At 41.2% G+C, this 19561-nt stretch overlaps 1 protein-coding gene across 1 annotated transcript in view; it reads left to right on the forward strand.

Moving 5' to 3' along the window:
- The window catches only part of CFAP70 (cilia and flagella associated protein 70), a 110113-nt gene that overhangs the window by 60048 nt on the left and 30504 nt on the right, over positions 1-19561 (forward strand). Inside the window, 3 exon segments of the mRNA XM_059662396.1 lie at positions 11371-11435; positions 13302-13492; positions 15281-15412. Of these exon segments, the coding sequence (XP_059518379.1) occupies positions 11371-11435; positions 13302-13492; positions 15281-15412 (388 nt within the window).

Raw genomic sequence — 19561 nt, forward strand, 5'->3', positions numbered from 1 at the left:
ACCATAAATGTAATCTTCCCTAGGCCACACATCAATTTTCTGCTCTCCCCCCCCCCCAGATAAAGTTTCTTATATTTTCTTACTATAAAAGCAGTATATGCCTATTATAAAAAATTTGAGAAATTGAGATTAGCCACAAAGTATAAAGATACACAGATTTCTACTCACCAATTGGTAACTGCTTTTAATGCCTTGGTATTTATCTTTCTAGAGTTATTGTAAAGCCACTCTACTATATGAACACATATTCCATGTCACATTAATATACTAGTATGTAATTTTTAAGAAACTATTTTTAAATTGTACCAGAGTCCTTTGATCATTTTTCTAGGAAATTGCCATTTTATCTAGGTTATCCAATTTGTTGATGTACAGTTGTTCATGGCATTCTTTTTTCTTTTTCTCATTTCTGATTTTAGTAATTTGAGTCTGTTTTCTTTTTTCTTAGTCCATCTACCTAAAATTATCATTTTGTTGATCTTTTCAAAGAAGCAGTCTTTTTTGTCTTATTGATTTTCCCTACTGTGTTTCTTTTCTCTTTCATTTATCTTTACTCTAATTCTATTATTTCCTTCCTTCTGTGAGCTTTGGGTTCAGTTTGCTCTCTTTTTCTAGTCCCTTAAGATATACAATTAAATTGTGTATTATATTATTGTGTGAGTTAGAGCTGTAAATTTCCCTCTGAACACTTCTTTCACTGCATTCCATAAGTTTTGGTATGCTGTGTTTTTGTTTTCATTCATCTCAAAGTATTTTCTCATTTGCCTATGATTTTTTTCTTTGACCTATTATTTTAAAGCATGTTGCTTAATTTCCACATATTTGTGACTTTTCTTGTTTTCCAGTTTTCTTCCAGTTATTGATTTCTATTCTCATTTCATTATAATTAGAAAATATATTTTATATGGTTTCAATCTTTTAAAATTGATTGAGATTTATTTTGTGGCCTGACATATATAGTCTATCCTGCAGAATGTTCCATGTGCACTTGAGAAGAATGTGTATTCTGTGATGTTAAGAGGAATGTTCTGTATATGTCTGTTAGATCAAATTGCTTTATACTGTTAAGTCTTTTATGTTCTACGTAGAGGCCCGTTGCACAAAGAGATTTGTGCAATAGGCCTTCCTTCCCTTGGCTGCCAGCACTGGTTTTCCTCCGGCACCCAGGACCCAGGCCTTTGGCCTGGCCTCAGCGGCTTGGCTTCTCCGCTGCAGCTGCAGTGAGGCTTGGCTTCTCCTCTGCGGCTGCAGTGGAGAAGCCAAGCCTCTTCAGTCTTCAGTCTTCAGTCTTCAGTCTGGCCAGAGCCTTCAGTCTTTGCTCCATGCCTGTGTATGCAAATTAACCACCATCTTTGTCAGGTTAATTTGCATAGTCACTCTGATTGGCTGGTGGGCATAGTGGAGTGACACTGATTTGCATGTTTCTCTTTTATTAGTGTAGATTGATCTTCTGTCTGATTGTTCAACCCATTTTTGAAGTGGGGTATTAAAATCTCTGTTATTAAAGATCTGTCTAATTCTCCCTTCAATTGTCTCAATTTTTGCTTTATATATTTTGGGTCTCTATTATTAGGTACATATATGTTTATTATTGTTATATTTTATTGCTGTCTGAAACCTTTTAGGTATCTATCTATCATCTATCTGTCAGGGCCAGCCTGACAGGGTTGAGCCAGGCTGAGGCAGGGAGGTGGGAATTGAGAAAAGAAAGAAAGACAGGAAAGTGGGGTCTCTCGATGAACTGAAGCAACTTTATTAGCCACACAATACTATTTATACATAACACACTGAATAGGAGGTCTGTCAAGAGGAATGTATTCTTTGTTCCTCTTAATCTCTAAGGGAGGGACACAGCAGAAGGACAAGTTCTCAGTACAGCATATCTCAGTAAATAGTTACAGACTTCTTGGTAAGCTATGAAAGGCTGTTCTCATTCTACAAATGTTGCTCTCATTCTACTGATAATCGCCATCCAAACAAGTCTGGGAAAACTGTGTGGGTAAGGGTCCCAGCCTTGCTAGCCCCTACAGGTGCAAAGACCTTGCCAGCTTACATCTGGCCCCCCAACATCTATCTATATTGCTTTTCTTTATCTCTTATTATCTTTTTTATTTCAAGTCTATTTTCTCAAGAAATATAACCACCCCAACTCTGTTTTGGTTACTATTTGCATGGGATGTCTTTTTTTTTATCCTCCTACTTTCAAATTTTTTTGTGTTCTTATAGCTAAAGGAAGTATCTTGTAGACAGCAGACAGATGGACACTGTTTTTGTTTTTTTAGTTACCTTTAAAAATTAAAAATGGAACTGTCATTTGACCCTGTCATCCTAGTTCTAGGAATATGTCCGAAGAAGCCTGAAACACCAGTCAGAAAGAAAATATGCACCCCTATATTCACTGCAGCATCATTTACAATAGCTAAGATCTGGAAACAGCCCAAATGCTCATCAGTAGATGAGTGGGTAAAAAAGCTGTGGTACATATACACAATGGAATACTATGCAGCTGTAAAAAGAATTTCTTACCCATTGAGACAGCATGGAGGGATCTGGAGAATATTATGCTAAGCCAGTCACAGGATCTCACTTATATGTGGAATCTAATGAACAAAAGAAACTGACAAATGAAATAGATCCAGAGACATGGAAGCATGCAACAAACAGGATTCTCCGAGGGAAGCGGGGGAGAGGTGGGAAGATATTAACCAAAGAACATATGCATATATGGTGTGGTGAAGGCCTGGGGAAGGGGCAGAAATGGGGAGGAGGGATGAATGGGGGAAAAACAGGGACATAAAAATATAAATCCAACCCACTTATCTCTGCCTTTTAATAGGAAAGTTTAATCCATTTATATTTAATGCAATTACTGATAAAGGATTTACTTCTACTACATATCTATTTCTTATCTGCTTGTCTGTTCTTGAATTCCTTCATTACCGCCTTTTTAATATTTGATTGGCTTTTTATAATGTACCATTTCGATTTCCTTCTTCTTTTTTTCTCTTTATTTTCTTAGTGGTTACCTTGGGGATTACAATGATCATCTTAAACTTGTAACAATTTAGCTTTAATATTAGACACTTGGTTCCTCCTATATATCTCTATCCCTTCCTCTTTGTATTATTATTGTCACAGATTATAGTTTATACACTCTATACCTATTAACAAATATTTATGATTATTATTTTATGCATTTGCCTTCTAAAAAAAGAGGTAAGGAGGGGTTACAAACCAAAAGTACAATAATAATGGCTTTCATAATTACATTTACTAGTGTTCTTCATTTCCTCATTTACTTTTGAGTTCCTTTCATTTTAGCCTGAAGGGCTTCATTTAGTATTTCTTATAAGGTAGATCTTAGTAACACTCTCTTAACTTTTGTTTATCTGGGATTGTCTTAATTTTTCCTTCATTGTTGAAGGATAGTTTGCTGGATATAGAATTCTTGTTGGCAGTTTTTTTTCCCCCCCAGAACTTTAAATGTTACCCAAATGCCTTCTGGCCTCCATGCTTTCTGATGAGAAATGATCTGTATTGAGATTATTGAAATTATCTATTAATCTTATGTGATGAGTCACTCCTCTCACTGCTTTGGAGATTTTCTCCTTTTCTTTTCTCTTGACAATTCTACTATAATGTGTCTTAGTGTAGAGCTCTTTAATTTTATCCTTCTTGGAGTTTGATAAGCTTCTTGGTTGTTTAGATTCATATATTTCATCAAATTTAGAGGTTTTGGCCATCAAGTTCTTCAAAAATTTTTTCTGCCGCTTTCCCTCTGTTTTCTCTTTGTATTCCCATAATGTGTTTGTTGATACAAATATGTATGTTGATGGTGTTCCCCAGATTTTAGACTGTGTTAATTTTTTTCATTTTTCTTTCTGTTTCCTTAGGCTGAATAATTTCAATTGTCTTGGTTCTTTCTTCTGCTTGATCAAATTTATTGAACCCTCTAGTGACTTTTTCATTTCAGTTATTGTACTTTTCAACTCCAAACTTTCTTTCTGGTTCCTTTTGTTGTTGTTGTTAATCCTCTCCCAAGGATATTTTTCCATTGATTTTTAGAGAGTGTGGAAGGAAGGGGGAGAGATAGAAACATCGATGTGAGAAAGACACATCAATTGGCTGCCTCCTGCACTCACCCCGACCAGGGCTAGAGATCGAGCCTGCAACTGAGGTACATGCCTTGACTAGAATCAAATCTGGGACCCTTCAGTCTGTGGGCTGAGGCTCTAGCCACTGAGCCAAACCAGCTATGTCTATTTGGTTCCTTTTTTATGATTTCTATCTCTTTACTGGTATTCTCACTTTGTTCATACGTCATTTTTCTGGTTTCTTTTAGCCCTTTGAACATGTTTATTTAACATCTTTTTGTAGCAAGTCCAATGTCTGGGCTTCTTCAAGAATAGTTCCTGTCAATTTATTTTTTATTTTGAAGATGCCATAGTTTTGTGTTTCTTGGTATATTTGGTGATTTTTTTGTTGTTGAAAACTGGACATGTGTTTACTAGAATGAGGGAATATTGGAAATAAAAGTTTACCCTTTCCCAGGATTTGCTGTTTTTTCATTAAGTTATAGCTAGTGTTTTGACTTGAGATTTCCTTGAATGCCAGTACCTTAATATAAACAAACTAACAAAACCAAAACTTAAAAATTTTTTTTTTGTCTTTGAAGATGACTGTGCTGGGCTATGTATTTTTTATTGATTTCAGAGAGGAAGGGAGAGAGAGAGAAACATCAATGATGAGAGAGAATCAATCATTGATCAGCTGCCTCCTGCAACCCACCTCCACACGGGATCAAGCCAGCAACCTGGGTATGTGCCCTGACCAGGATTCGTACCATGACCTCCTGGTTCACAGGTTGATGCTCAACCACTGAGCCACAGTGGCCAGGCTGGGCCATTCTTTTAACACTTAATCAGGCTCTTTATAATTCTACCTCATCTTTCACTTCCTGCTTGCACTGAGATTATGTATCAGTCATTGGTGAAACTTAGGGTCTTCTCAGGTTTTTTTCTGAGCACAGTTCCAATCCTGGGCATTTGCAATACATACAACTGCATTTGAATACCCTAATTTCCAAAAGATCATCCATCTCTGGCTTTCCTCCTAAACCATGTGCTGTGTTGTATGTCTTAACCATATTTTCCCCACAGAGCTGTTTTTCATAACCTTACAGTGTTTTTGAGCAATTCCTAATCATTGTTTTTCTACCCTTAGTGGGTTTCAAATTAGGAAAAACAGAACTGAGTGCTTTATGTCAGCCCTGCAGGTAGTCCCTGACAGGTTAAAACACAGTAACTTGCAAATAAGATCTGCTCTGTTCCTCCAGAAGCAGGGACCAGTGTGCCACACTGGAAATGCAGGGTCCTATCCTTAAGACAGCCACTAAACTGGAGATGGAGTGGGACAAGGGTCAGTAAAAATGTATAAAGCTTTTCTACTCTTTAAATTGCCTTAAACCTTTGACTGTTTTCCAGAGTTCTGACAAAGTTGGTTCTGACATTTTTCTGGTTCTGTTTTTCAATATTTCTATGGAGAGATGGAAGTTTGGAGTTATCTACTCTGCCATTTTGCTGAGGTTTAGACTTCACTTTTTGATATGAGAAGCACCATGCTCAAGAGTGAAAGGAAATGATAGCTTTTATCTTGCAGGCTATTCACTACAGATGTTTTTTGAGAGTTTTGATAAACATTCCTGCATTGCCTTCCCAAAAGTTTGCAGTTCTACAAGTGATGTATGAGACTATTGTTCCTTCATACATTCACCAACACAGTAATTTTTTATTTATGCTATTTTAACAGGGAAAGAAAGTTTCTCATTTTAATTTTAAACTACATTATAGATGCTTTAGTAAGAGTAAACATTTGAAGATATTTATTAGTCATTGGAATTCTCCTTTTTTAAAAAAAAAATATTTTTGTTGCTTTACTGAGCTACACTGGCTGGGCTGGAAGTCTCCTTTTGAGAATTACCTGCATCTTTTATACCACCTTTAAAAAAAAGTTTTTATTGACTTTTAGAGAGAGAGGAAGAGATGGGGAGAAAGAGAGAAACATTGATATGGGAGAGAAACATCTGTCAACTGCCTCCTGCAACCCCCTCTACTTGGGATTAAGCCCATAACCCAGGTATGTAGTATGACCAGGAATCGAACTGGTGACTTTTTGGTGCTTGGGATGACACTCAACCAACTGAGCCACACTGGCCAGGGCTTATACTATCTTTTATACTTTTTAAATTTTAATATTCATTGAATTTATTGGGATGACATTGGTTAATAAAATTATATAGTTTACAGGTGTACAATTCTGTAATACATCATCTCTATATTGTATTGTGGGTTTACCACCTAAAGTCAAGTCTTCTTCCATCACCATTTATCCTTCCTTTACCGTCTTCTACCCCCGCCCCCCATCCTCCTCCTCCTCCTCTGGTAATCACCATGCTGTTGTCTGCATCTATGAGTGTGTGTTTTAAATATATTTTTACTGATTTTAAGAGAAACAGGGATAGAGAGATAGAAACATCGATCGGGTGCTTCCTGCATGCCTGCTATTGGGGATTGAGTATGCAACCTGGGTATGTCCCCTGACTGGGGGACTCATACTGATGGCCTGTTGGTTCATGGGTCGAGCCTCAACCACTGAGCCACACCGGCCAGGCCATGAGTGGTTTTTTGTTGTCGTTGTTTTTGCTTAATCCCTTCACCTTTTTCATCCATCCTCCCTAACTGCTCTGCTCTAATAGATGTCAGTCTGTTTTCCTATATTTATGAGTCTGTTTCTATTTTCTTCATTAGATTCCACATATAAGTGAAATCATATGGTATTTGTCTTTCTCTGACTGGCTTATTTTCACTTAGCATAATATTCTCCAGGACCATAATGCTGCCACAAAAGGTAAGAAGTCCTTCGTTTTTATGGCCAAGTAGTATTACTGTGTAATGTACCATCACGTTTTTGAAAATATGTTTTTATTGATTTTTTAGAGAAGAGAGGAAGGGAGAGGTAGAGAGAAATATTGATGTGAAAGAGAAACATTGATAGGCTGTCTCCTGCACACCCCCTACTGGAGATTGAGCCCACAATCTGGGCATGTGTCTAGACCTGGAATTGAATCCTCAAACTGTTGGTGCATGGGACAATGCTCAACCAACTTGTGGTTGATTGAGCCACAATGAGGCACACCGGCCAGGGTTACCACCACTTTTTTATTCACTAAGACGCTGATAGGCACTTGGGCTACTTCCACATCTTGGCTGTTATAACTAACTCTGCAGTGAACGGAGGGGTGCATATATTCTTTTGAATCACTGTTTCAGGCTTCTTCAGATATATTCTCAGATGTGGAATTGCTAAGTCATAAGGCAGTTACATTTTAAATTTTTCAAGGAAACTCCATATTGTTGTCCACAGTGACTGCACCAACCTGCATTCCAGCTAACAGTGCACAGGGTTCCCTTTTCTCTGCATCCTTGCCAACAATTGTTGTTTGTTGACATATTGATGATAGCCTTTCTGACACGTCTGAGGTGATATTTCATTGTGGTTTTAATTTGCATTTCTCTGATGATTCATGACATTGAGCACCTTTTAATATGTCTATTGGCTATTTATATGTCCTCTTTGGAGAATTGTGTATTCAGGTCATTTGCTCATTTTTTAATTGGATTATTTGTTTGTTTGTTTTTAGTGTAGAGTTGTGTACATTCTTTATAAATTTTAGATATTAAGCCTTTATCAGATGTATCATTGCTGAATATGTTCTTCCATTCAAAGGGCTCCCTTTGTATTTTTGTTGATGGTTTCCTTCGATGTTGAAAAACTTTTTAGTTTGATGTAGTCTCATTTGTTTGTTTTTTTTCTTTGTTTCCCTTGCCCAAGAAGACATATCAGACAAAATATTGCTATGAGAAATGTTTGAGATTTTACTGCCTATGTTTTCTTCTAGGATTTTTATTGTTTTGACTCTTACATTTAAGTCTTTTATACATTTTGAGTTTATTATTGTGTATGGTGTAAGAAGGTGGTCTAATTTTGGTTTTTTTGTATGCATCTGTCCAATGTTCCCAACAACATTTATAACTATCTTTACCCCATTGTATCTTCTTGTCTCCTTTGTTGAATATTGATTGACCATAAAGGTGTGGGTTTATTTCTGAGCTCTCTATTCTATTTGATTGATCTATATGTTTGTTTTTATGCCAGTACCTTGCTGTGTTGATTAGTATGGCCTTGTAGTATAAGCTTGATACCAGTAGCATGATTCCTCTGCCTTTGTTTTTCTTTCTCAAGATTGCTGTGGCTATGCAGGGTCTTTTGTGGTTCCATATTTTTGAAATATTCATTCTAGCACTGTGAACTATGCCATTGATATTTTTTTAATTAAATTTTTATTGTTCAGATTATTACATTTGTTCCTCTTTTTTCCCACCATAACTCCCCTCCACCCAGTTCCCACCCCACCCTCCACCCTCACTCCCCACCCACTGTCCTCATCCGTAGGTGCATGATTATTGTCCAATCTCTTCCCGCACCCCCCACACCCCTTCCCCGCGCCCCCCCAAGAATAGTCAGTCCATTCCCTTTCTATGTCCCTGATTCTATTACAATCACCAGTTCATACTGTTCATCATATTATTTATTCACTTGATTTTTAGATTCACTTGTTGATAGATGTGTATTTGTTGTTCATAATTTGTATCTTTACCTTTTTCTTCCTCTTCCTCTTCTTAAAGGATACCTTTCAGCATTTCATATAATACTGGTTTGGTGGTGATGAACTCCTTTAGCTTTTTCTTATCTGTGAAGCTCTTTATCTGACCTTCACTTCTGAATGATAGCTTTGCTGGATAAAGTAGTCTTGGTTGTAGGTTCTTGCTATTCATCACTTTGAATATTTCTTGCCACTCCCTTCTGGCCTGCAAAGTTTCTGTTGAGAAATCAGCTGACATTCATATGGGTACTCCCTTGTAGGTAACTGATTTTCTTTCTCTTGCTGCTTTTAGGATTCTCTCTTTGTCTTTTGCTCTTGGCATTTTAATTATGATGTGTCTTGGTGCAGTCCTCTTTGGATTCCTTTTGTTTGGGGTTCTCTGCGCTTCCTGGACTTGTAAGTCTATTTCTTTCACCAGGTAGGGGAAGTTTTCTATCATTATTTCTTCAAATAGGTTTTCAATATCTTGCTCTCTCTCATCTTCTGGCACCCCTATAATTATGATGTTGGTACGCTTGAAGTTGTCCCAGAGGCTCCTTACGCTGTCTTTGTATTTTGGGATTCTTTTTTCATTTTGCTTTTCCGGTTGGGTGTTTTTTGCTTCTTCGTATTTCAAATCTTTGACTTGATTCTTGCGATCCTATCATCTGCTGTTGGGAGTCTGTATAATATTCTTTATTTCAGTCAGTGTGTGCTTAATTTCTAGTTGGTTCTTTATCACAACATCAAGGGTTTCACTAGATTTCTTGAAGATCTCACTACATTTATCGGCGATCTCACCAGTCTTTTCGAGGGCCTTGCTAAATTTATTGGTGGCTTCTAGACAGTTCTTGAGAGACCTTAAAAGTGTGGTTTTGAACTCTATATCCAGCAGTTTGCTTTCCTCCATTTCTGTCGTTTGTGTCCTGTTTCTTTGTCTCAGCATTTTTTATGCTTCGCTGTGTCGATAGAGTGCCTTTCTGTGCTAAGTGTCCCAATTACCTGAGGTAGACACTCTTGCTGCACCCCCTTGTGGGCTATGTGCACAGTCTTGTTATAATTAAGCCTTGATTGTTGTAATTATCCCTGAGAGGAATTGACCTCCAGGCCAATTGGCTGTGAGAATCAGCTGTGTCTGCAGTGGGAGAACTTCTGTGCTGGAGACACCCCTCTGGGGCTAGACTTGCTTCAGTGGGGCTTTGGTGCTCACTGAGTCTGCCCCCTGAGTGTGTCTTTTATGATTCCATGGAGCTGCAAACTGGATGGTCCCACTCTGACCTCTGGGCTTTCTGGCTCCTGGATCTCTAGGGAGGTGCTAATCTAGCCTTTGCCTGAGGCTATCCAGCAAAAGCCTCCCTGCAGGGCTTGGGTGGGGCAGGTCCCATGGGATCAACAGGGCGGGGCTAGCAGTTATGGCTGCTCTCAGTCTTGCCCTCAGAGGCTCTGCTTCTCAGTGTCCTGGTAATGGCTGCAAGCCCCTTGGAGAGAAAGCTGCCCTCAGGTTCTGACTGCTGCCAGACAGTCCCGCTTCTCCCGTATGAGTCTGGGTCCCTATAGACTCGCCCGGAACTGGAGCTCAGAGCCTGAGACTCCCTCCCGATTGAAAACGACAACCGCGCCCTCAGCCGCCAGCCCACTCCACACCTTAGTATTTTACTTCCGCACTGCGCCTCCTCTGAGTCTTGGTATGCTTTTCTCTTTCCTTCTAGTTGTAGAATTTCCACTCAGCCAGCCTTCCTGTGGTTCTGGATGATGTCCTTTCTGTCTTTTAGTTGTATTTTTGAAGTGGTTGTTCGAGGCAGCAAACTCCGGTGTTTACCTATGCCGCCATCTTGGTTCTCCACCATTGATATCTTGATAGGAATTGCATTGAATCTATAGATTGCGTTGAGTAGTATGGAAATTTTAATGATGTTAATTCTTCCTAACCATGAACATGGTATATACTTCTACTTATTTGTATATTCTTCAATTTCTTTCTTCATTGTCTTATAATTTTCTTAGCTCCATTCTAACAGCCGTCAGTCTGTTTAACATTCTTGGTTAAATTTATTCCAAGGTATTTTATTTTTTGATGCAATTATAAATGGGATTGTTTTCTTAGTGAATTTGAATGTAAACTCTATGGCAGTACAATTTACTTCAGCATAAATCTGAAATTATAAGAAGGAAAATCTATAACTTAATTACATCTAGGTTCTTGTAAACAGTCATAAACATGGAAGGTAGAAGTTTTGGTGTAAGTAGTTTGATAGTGACAAAATATATATTTTTTACTCACCATAAAGCCTGATATCATTATTGTAATTAAAAGCAGTCTTGTGAATTATGACCTAGATTTAGAGGGGGTGGGAGGAAGCTTTCATTTGCCTATACCATTTATATTTCCAAAACTTTTTAAAAATATGTAATGGAAAAGCCAGGGCTCATATTAGCCAAAATTGCATCTTAGCTACTCTCTGAGTAGCTGCTTCTCTGCTTCTTTCCTATCTAGTCCATAGCTATATAATGTTCTGGGGTTCATGTCTTGGCTTTTATATGAGAGAATAGCACAGTGCTCAAGTATGATGGGGGAACAAACCTTAGATCTCCCCCACTGAGACTCTTTGGTGGTGGGAAATAAAAGAACATAAATCTGCAGATAATAAAGTTGTTGTTTCCTGATACAGGGTCAAGGAAATGATTCCTCCAAGGCCACCTCTTACCCGCAGGACAGGAGGAGCTCAGAAGGCAAGTGCCAAAGTCAAGGTGAAACTATAAGTAATAAGGTGCTGAGTGCATCATTTAAAAATAAGGCTTTTTCAGAAGGGGTTTTTCAGAAGGGGTGAGAAATTGTAGCTTCTCATCTATATCTTCCTGTATCTATTTGTGACCAGTGGCTTACAAGGAATAGTATTCAGTGTTTGATCTTTGGCTGGTGGTCTCTGAGAAGAAGAGAGCAATTTATACCTAAAGTATCTACACTAATAAAAGAGAAACATGGTAATTGGCGTACGACCGCTACCCTTTTCATTGGCTAATCAGCGAGATATGCAAATTAACTGTCAGCCAAGATGGCGGCCGGCAGCCAGGCGGCTTGAAACTAACATGAGGCTTGCTTGCCTTAGTGACGGAGGAAACCAACGTTCCCCGCCTGCGGCTGCAGGCCTCTGAGCGGGCAGTTTAAGAAACTCTGTAACAAATACTACCGGGCTTCAGCCAGCAGGATGGCAACATTGTAAGCAAAGGCCAGAAACCTAAGAGCTGGAGCCAAGCCTCAAAGCTAAAGCTGGCCCAGAATAAAAAATAAAAAAAAAAAAGAAAAAAAGGAGCGGTTGGGAGCTTCAGTCACCCCCAGCCTGAAAACAGCCCTCAGCCCCTCACCCAGACTGGCTAGGCACCCCAGTGGGGACCCCTACCCTGAAGGGTATGTGACCAGCTGCAAACAGCCATCATCCCCTCACCCAGGCTGGCCAGGCACCCCAGTGGGGACCCTCACCCTGATCCAGGATACCCTTCAGGGCAAACCAGCCGGCCCCCACCTGTGCACCAGGCCTCTACCCTATATAGGAAAAGGGTAATATGCCTCCCAGCACCGGGATCAGCAGAGCTATGAGGCCTCCCGGCACCGGGATCAGCGTGACAGGGGGCAGCGCCCAAACCCCCTGATCGCCCTGCGGCTCTGTGTGTGACAGGGGACGGGGCCACAACCTCCCTATCCACCCTGTTCTGTTCATGACAGGGGAAGGCGCCCCAACCCCCTGATCAGCCAGTCCTGCTCTGTGCCTGATAGGGGAGAGCTCCCCAACCCCCCCGCCCCACGGGCCCTGCTCTGTGTGTGACGGGGTAGAGCCATAACCTCCCCATCGGCCCTGCCCTGAGTGTGAGAGTGGCGGTGCCCCAACCCCCTGATCGGCCCTGCTCTGTGGGTGATAGAGGGAGGTGCCCCACCCCCTGATTGGCCCTGCTCTGTGCGTGACAGGGTACAGAGCCCCAACCCCCCCTGATGGGCCCTGCTCTGTGTGTGACGGGGGCAGCGCCCCAACCCCCTGATTGGCCCTGCTCTGTGCATGACAGGGTACAGAGCCCCAACCCCCCCTGATGGGCCCTGCTCTGTGAGTGACAGGGGGCAGTGCCCCAACCCCCTGATCGGCCCTGCTCTGTGCGTGACAGGGGGTGGTGCCGCAACCTCCCCATCGACCCTGCCTTGAGTGTGACAGGGGACGGTGCCCCAACCCCCCAATTGGCCCTACCCTGAGCGTGACTGAGGGTGGCATCACAACCTTCCAATCTCCCTGCTCTGTGCATGACAGGGGGCGGCGCCCCAACTCCCCCATCGGCCCTGCTCTGAGCCCGACCAGGGGCTGCACCTAGGGATTGGGCCTGCCCTCTGCCACCCGGGAGCAGGCCTAAGCCAGCAGGTCGTTATCTCCTGAGGGGTCCCAGACTGCGAGAGGGCACAGGCCGGGCTGAGGGCCCCTCCCCTCCCCCCCGAGTGCACAAATTTTTGTATACCAGGCCTCTAGTATTAAATATAAAACACAATTCAGTTCAGAATTCCATTCCACGTCTTGACCTCTTTGAGGTCTCTTTACCAGGCATTATATATTTTCCTAGGCAGTAAGTGACTACCACATGCAGATCAAGAACATTTCTAGAGCCATTCTGGATGAGTATCACGGCATGTTTGGCAAGCAGGTGGCCAAACTGGAGGGTGATATAGATAGTGAAACCCTGGAGGAGCAGAAATGCCAGCTCAACTATGAACTTAATTGTTCTGGAAAATACTTTGCTTTCAAAGAACAACTCAAGGTAAATATTCATTTATTTAATTATTCTATGGGTTTTATGAAGCATCTACTTACCTTGTTGTCATTTTTCCTATGGTTATGTTCGGCTACGTTCCCACCTGTCTTGCTACTGGTGCAGAGAGCTATGTTCTCCATGATAGAATGTTGGGAGAAGCTCCACTCCTACAGAGCCATAGAACAGTTCCGTATGCTTTCCGAGTGTGAGCTCTTAAGAAACTGATTCTTCTCTTGAGGCTAGGCCAGATTTTGAGTCAGATTTCATGTTGCTTTAGCAGGCAGAAACTCTATACCTGGGACTGATTCCATGACTAATGATCTCTGTCTCCTATTATAAACCTTTTCCTAGTCCATAGAATTACTAAGATTTGAGAAATATTTACTTAATAATAATTTCCTGAATAATAATGGCTAACATTTATTGAGTGTTTGCTGTATACCAAATTTTAAAATGCTTACGAATTTAACCCTCACAACAACCCTATGAGGTGCTCCCCATTTTACAGATGAAGAAATGCAATATTAGTTGGCTAAGTAATTTGCCCAAGATCACAGAGCTAGTAAAGGTCAAAGATGGGCCTCACATTCTGGCAGCCTGGTTCCAGAAATCATGTTCTTAACTGCAGTGCTGCACTGCCTCTCTGTGTGCATTTACTATGCGCCCTGTACTGTATAAACAAACAAAGAAATCACATCGAAGTAATAAAGTAAAAAATAGCCGATGCTTGTGGGGGCAAGAGGCCATTCTCAGTAGGTGGCAGGGTCACATCTCAGTTTGATTCTGGTTCTATTACTAGCTAGATGGCCTTAGTTAGTGACTTTACTTCTCTGAGCCTCAATTTCTTTGCCTAACAATGAGAGATAATATTAACATTATTACATGGGGTTATTATGAGCATCAAATAACATAATGCATGGAAAATGCTTTATGTTAAAAAAAACTTTATGGGCCTGACTGGCGTGGCTCAGTGGTTGAGTGTCAATCTATGAACCAGGAGGTCATGGTTCAATTCCCAGTCAGGGCATGTGTCCAGGTTGCGGGCTCGATCCCCATTGTGGGGCATGCAGGAGGCAACCGACTAATGATTCTCTCTCATCATTTCTCTCTCTCTCTCCCTCCCTCCGTCCCTTTCCTCCCCCCTTCTGCTCTGAAATCAATAAAAATAGTTTTAAAAAAACCTTATGGTATAAATCCTGGCAATGATGTTAGCTTGGGGAGTGGGAGCAGGGGGAGAGAAGCAGCAGCTGTCCTGGCTATAACAATATGTTATTTGTTATAAGATGCAATATGTAATGCATCTTAAGCATTACCACCTATTATTTCTTCTGGCTTCTCAACCAACTTCTGAAATAAGATAGTAATACCAAAAGTACATATCTATTTAACACATGAGGAAACTGAGATGCCAAGTATAAAATAACTTATGAGATTGTACAGTGGCAGAATTAGAACCAGAATTCCATTCTCCAGATTCTCAAATCAGGCCTTTTTCCCTTGAATCATGTGGCCATCATAAGAGACATAATGCATAAACATAATGCTAAGGTTTTCTTCAGCTTTATGACTCTCTTCACACAATATGAGTCCTGAATTGACCATATTAGAGATGATAACATCAAGAAAAGAAGTCATATAGAGTATGTTGATTAGGGAGAAATCTGTGAGCCAGCAGTTTAGCAGTCACCAGGGAAAAATCAATTACCGTCTGAAATTCTGATGAACCTTAGACGAGAAACTCAGGAAGGCCTGTGCTGCCTGTGCTATTAGCCCAGTGATGTGTGTCTCTTGCAGCATGCTGTGGTAAAGATTGTGAGAGAGAAGTACTTGAAAACAATACCATTTGAAAACCAAGAGGAACTGCAGACATTCATTAGTGAGCTCTATGTGTTCTTGGTGGATCAAATGCATGTGGCCTTAAACCAGGTAGGTATTCAAGAACGAAGAGCTCTTCCTTTTCTTAGTAGGGCATCATGGTTTCCCCTGAATGATTCCTTTCTTCCTTGCTTCTTCTCTTCCTGAAGTCTACAGATGTTTAGTGAGGTACCTGCTCTCTGCTAGGGACTAAAACAGAAAGACGAATATGAAAATGCCTAAATTATGTGGGGGAGAACAATCTGTATGCTCTTTCAGCTTCCTAGAAAATTAATTTCATAACTGTCATAAATGTGATAGATAAAAAGAGGTAAAATAGGCTATTTAAATTATGAAATGAGCATTGTTTATTCTGTGAATATGTGCAATTCTCACTTTTTTGTCTTTAAGGCTGATCATCAAAATAAAGAAAAAACTATGAGTTTTCAGACATTATACCTGAATGACAATAATACCTCAAATATGCCTTTTCTATTTGAGGGTGCTGGTCTGCTTTCCTCCCACTTGTCTGTTTATATCTATTATTTGCACAGCTTGCATCTTGCCTTCATTTGCTCATTTTTTAATTCTTGCAGTTGTGGTTTATTTGAAAACAAAATCATGCCCGGACTGGTTTGGCTCAGTGGAAAACAAAATCAGTCTTTTTCCACCCCCTGGTAGTCTGTCTCTAACCAGCTATGCTTCCTCAAACCCCCTATTCTCCTTGCTCTTTCCTTCACTGTTTCTTTCTTCGCTGCCACCATCACTTTTCTCACTTTCTTTTTTTGTTGTTGTTAATCCTCACCTGAGGATATGTTTTCCATTAATTTTAGACTGAGTGGAAGGGAAGGAGGTTGGGGGAACGAGGGAGGGAGAGAGAGAAACATTGATATGAAAGAGCCACATCAATTGGTTGCTTCCACATATGTCCTGAACTGGGGCAGGAAATCTGCAATCCAGGTATGTGCCCTTTACAGGGAATTGAACCCGGGGCCCTTTGGACTGGGCACCAGTGCTCTAACCACTGAGCCATGCCGGCCAGGCCTCTCTCACTTTCTTTAGCCTCCCTGAAGAGGTAGGTGAGGAGTCTCTAGTATTCTAGGACTAAGAGTACAATTCTGCCTTGGGCACAGATGATTTGGATGATTTGAGTTGGAAAGCAGTTGAGCATGACATGGCAATTACTGTTGCCTTATGACTCCAAGGAGCCCCTATCTAGTAGAGATCGGCATAAAATACAGATAACTGTGGTAGAGTGAGGTAAGTGCTGTGACAGAAGGGTGTCCATGGGAGAGCAGGTTAGGGGATGCCTAAAGAAAAAGTAGTAAACTTTACTCTGAGACCTTTCAGGGAAGGATTTACAGAGGAGCTGCGTCTTGAATTGGGCTTTGATGGCTAAAAGGAAATTACCCATGGGGACGTTTCAGAGCATTGGAGTCATAGGGAACATCAAAAAGGCTTGGAAACTTGGAAGAATATGATATATACTAGTGGCCCGGTGCATGAAATTCGTGTACATTAAAAGGAAATTAATTAGAGGAAATATTTTAATATTGCTATTTGCCCTTTCTCTATAATAGAAGTGTCTGGCTGGCTCCACCCCCATTGGGCGACACCAAGACCCGGCCAGCCCCACCCCCATCAAGCCCTGGTGGGTGGGAGACTCAGCCTCACGTCCCTGGGCTGGGGCGGGGGGGCATTGCTTCGGGGGTTTGGCTTCAGGGGGGCACAGCCTCAGGTCACCCGGCCCCACCACTGGGGCGCCGGGGGGCGCAACCTCAGGTCCCTGCTGATTGGTCCTTAAGGCATCACGGCACTACAGCCTTACGGTGTCACAGTGTGATGACCATTTGCATATTAGCCTTTTATTATGATGACTAGAGGCCTGGTGCATGACATTTGTGCACTCAGTGGGGAGGGAGGGTACCTCAGTCTGGCCTGTGCCCTTTTTCAGTCTGGGAGCCCTCGGGGATGTCTGACTGATGGCTTAGGCCTGCTCCTCAGGGCCTAAGCCACAGTTGGAATCCTTAGCGTTGCTGCAGAGGCAGGCCACTGTGCACACCAGGCGTCAGCCCAGCTTGTGGCTGAGTGGTGCTCCCCCTATGGGAGTGCACTGACCACCAGGGGGCAGCTCCTGTGTTGAGTGTCTGCCCCCTGGTGGTCAATGCGTGTCATAGCGACTGGTTGTTCCGCTGTTCTTTTGATTTGCATATTACCCTTTTATTATATAGGATAGAAACTGCATACAGTTCAGGAGTGGAAGTTGGAGTGGCAAGGGACAAAGAAACAGGAGATGAAGCCAGTTCCTGGTGTGGGAGTGTAGTGTGGAGTAGGCTTTGTATAAAACACTCTAATAGAAGTATGTAGGATGGGTTAGAGGTGGTGAAACTGGTGATGTTAACTGATTCTTACATTGTATAGAGGAAAAGAAGTAAAAACTTCTTAACTTTAAGGCTTAGTGATTGGGTAGCTGGTAGTACCATTGACCAGGACAAGAAATGCAACCTGAGTAAATCTGGTGGGAGGCAATTGATGTTGAATTAAATTTTGAACATTGGTTTTAGTGGGGTTTTGTTCAAGAGAGAGCAAAAGCAAATTTGGGAGCCATGAGTGTATAGATGCTAGTTAAACTATGGCCATAGATGAAGCTGCCTAGAAAAACATAAGTAGAGAGAGGAACGAGCTGCTGGTGGAGCCCTAGGAAAACCAACATTTAGAGGATGGTGAGTAAAAAAATTAATGAAAGAGGCAGGTGAATTGTTAAAATGGCAAGACAGCCAGAAGCTCAGAGAAGAAATTTTTAAGAAGAAAAAGAGGTCAAATTATCAAATATTCTTAGGAATTCAAGAAAAACAAAATTCTGTGGTGGGAAGAGGAGGAGTTGGTTAAAAGGTACAAACTTCCAGTTATAAGATAAATAAATACTAGGGATACAATATACAGTATGATGAACATAGTTAACTCTGCTATATAATATATATGAACGTTTATGTTAAGAGTTCTCATCACAAGGAAAAAAGTATTTTTTTCTTGTTTGCCCTTTCTTTTTATTGTATCTACTAGAGGCCTGATACATGAAATTCATGCAAGGGGCTTGACCCTCACAGCCCCGGCTGCCTCAAGGCCTCACAGCCCTGCCCACTGGTCATTCAGAAAGTCATCCAGAAGGTCGTTCTGCCATCCGGTCTAATTAGCATATTAGCTCTTTATTATATAGGATATGAGATGATGGATTCGAACTAAACTTATTGCAGTAATCATTTCACAATATATGTAAGGCAAACCATCATGCTGTGCATCTTAAACTTATACAGTGATATATGACAATTATATCTCAATAAGACTGGGGGGATAAACAATTGGAAATTTTTTCATTGGATTTGACAGTAAGGAGGTTGTTGTTAACCTTTACATAGCAATTTCTTTGGGCTAATGGAATGGATTCCAATTATAACACATTGAGGAGTAAATGAGTGCTTAGGAAACAGGTAAATATAAACTCAAAAAATTCAAAGATGAAGGGAAGAAGTAGGAAAGTAGTAGCTAGAAATTAAAGAGATTTTTTTTTATGGTGGAAAAACCTTTAGCGTGTTCACAGATTTGGGAAAAGGTGTCAGCAGGTTGGGAGAATGTGAAAACAGAGGGAAGGGAGATAATCGATGGCAAGCTCAGGGTATGTAAGTGGGAAAGGATTAAGAGTTTAAACGTGGAAGGATTAGCCTTATAACATGGAAGGATACTATGCCTCTTTCTCTGAGACTGAAATGAAGAGATATGATGGATACAGAAATAAACAATTTAGGTATGGGGTTCAAAAGCTGAGGGGTTTTGCCCTAGCTGGTTTTGGCTCAGTGGATAGAGCATCAGCCTGTGGACTGAAGGGTCCCAGGTTCAATTCCTGTCAGGGGCACATGCCTGGGTTTTGGGCTCGATCCCCAATAAGGGGTGTGTAGGAGGCAGCTTATCAGTGATTCTCTCTCATCATCGATCTCTCTCTCTCTCTCACCCACCCCCCTTCCTCTCTGAAATCAATAATATATTCAGCCACGACTTATTGCTAGAAGAGTCTGTGGCAGCTCAGATATCTCTATGTGTAGGTAGTTTTCCTCAGGACCAGATAGCAGCCCCTATCTAAAAATGGGGTCAGGTTATAGGAGTACTCTAATTTGGGAGTTTTCAGGACCAGTACAGGAGAAGGAGAAGGATGCCTGGGACTTGAGT

Source organism: Myotis daubentonii, chromosome 13 (genome assembly GCF_963259705.1).
Source record: "Myotis daubentonii chromosome 13, mMyoDau2.1, whole genome shotgun sequence".
Taxonomy (NCBI): domain Eukaryota; kingdom Metazoa; phylum Chordata; class Mammalia; order Chiroptera; family Vespertilionidae; genus Myotis; species Myotis daubentonii.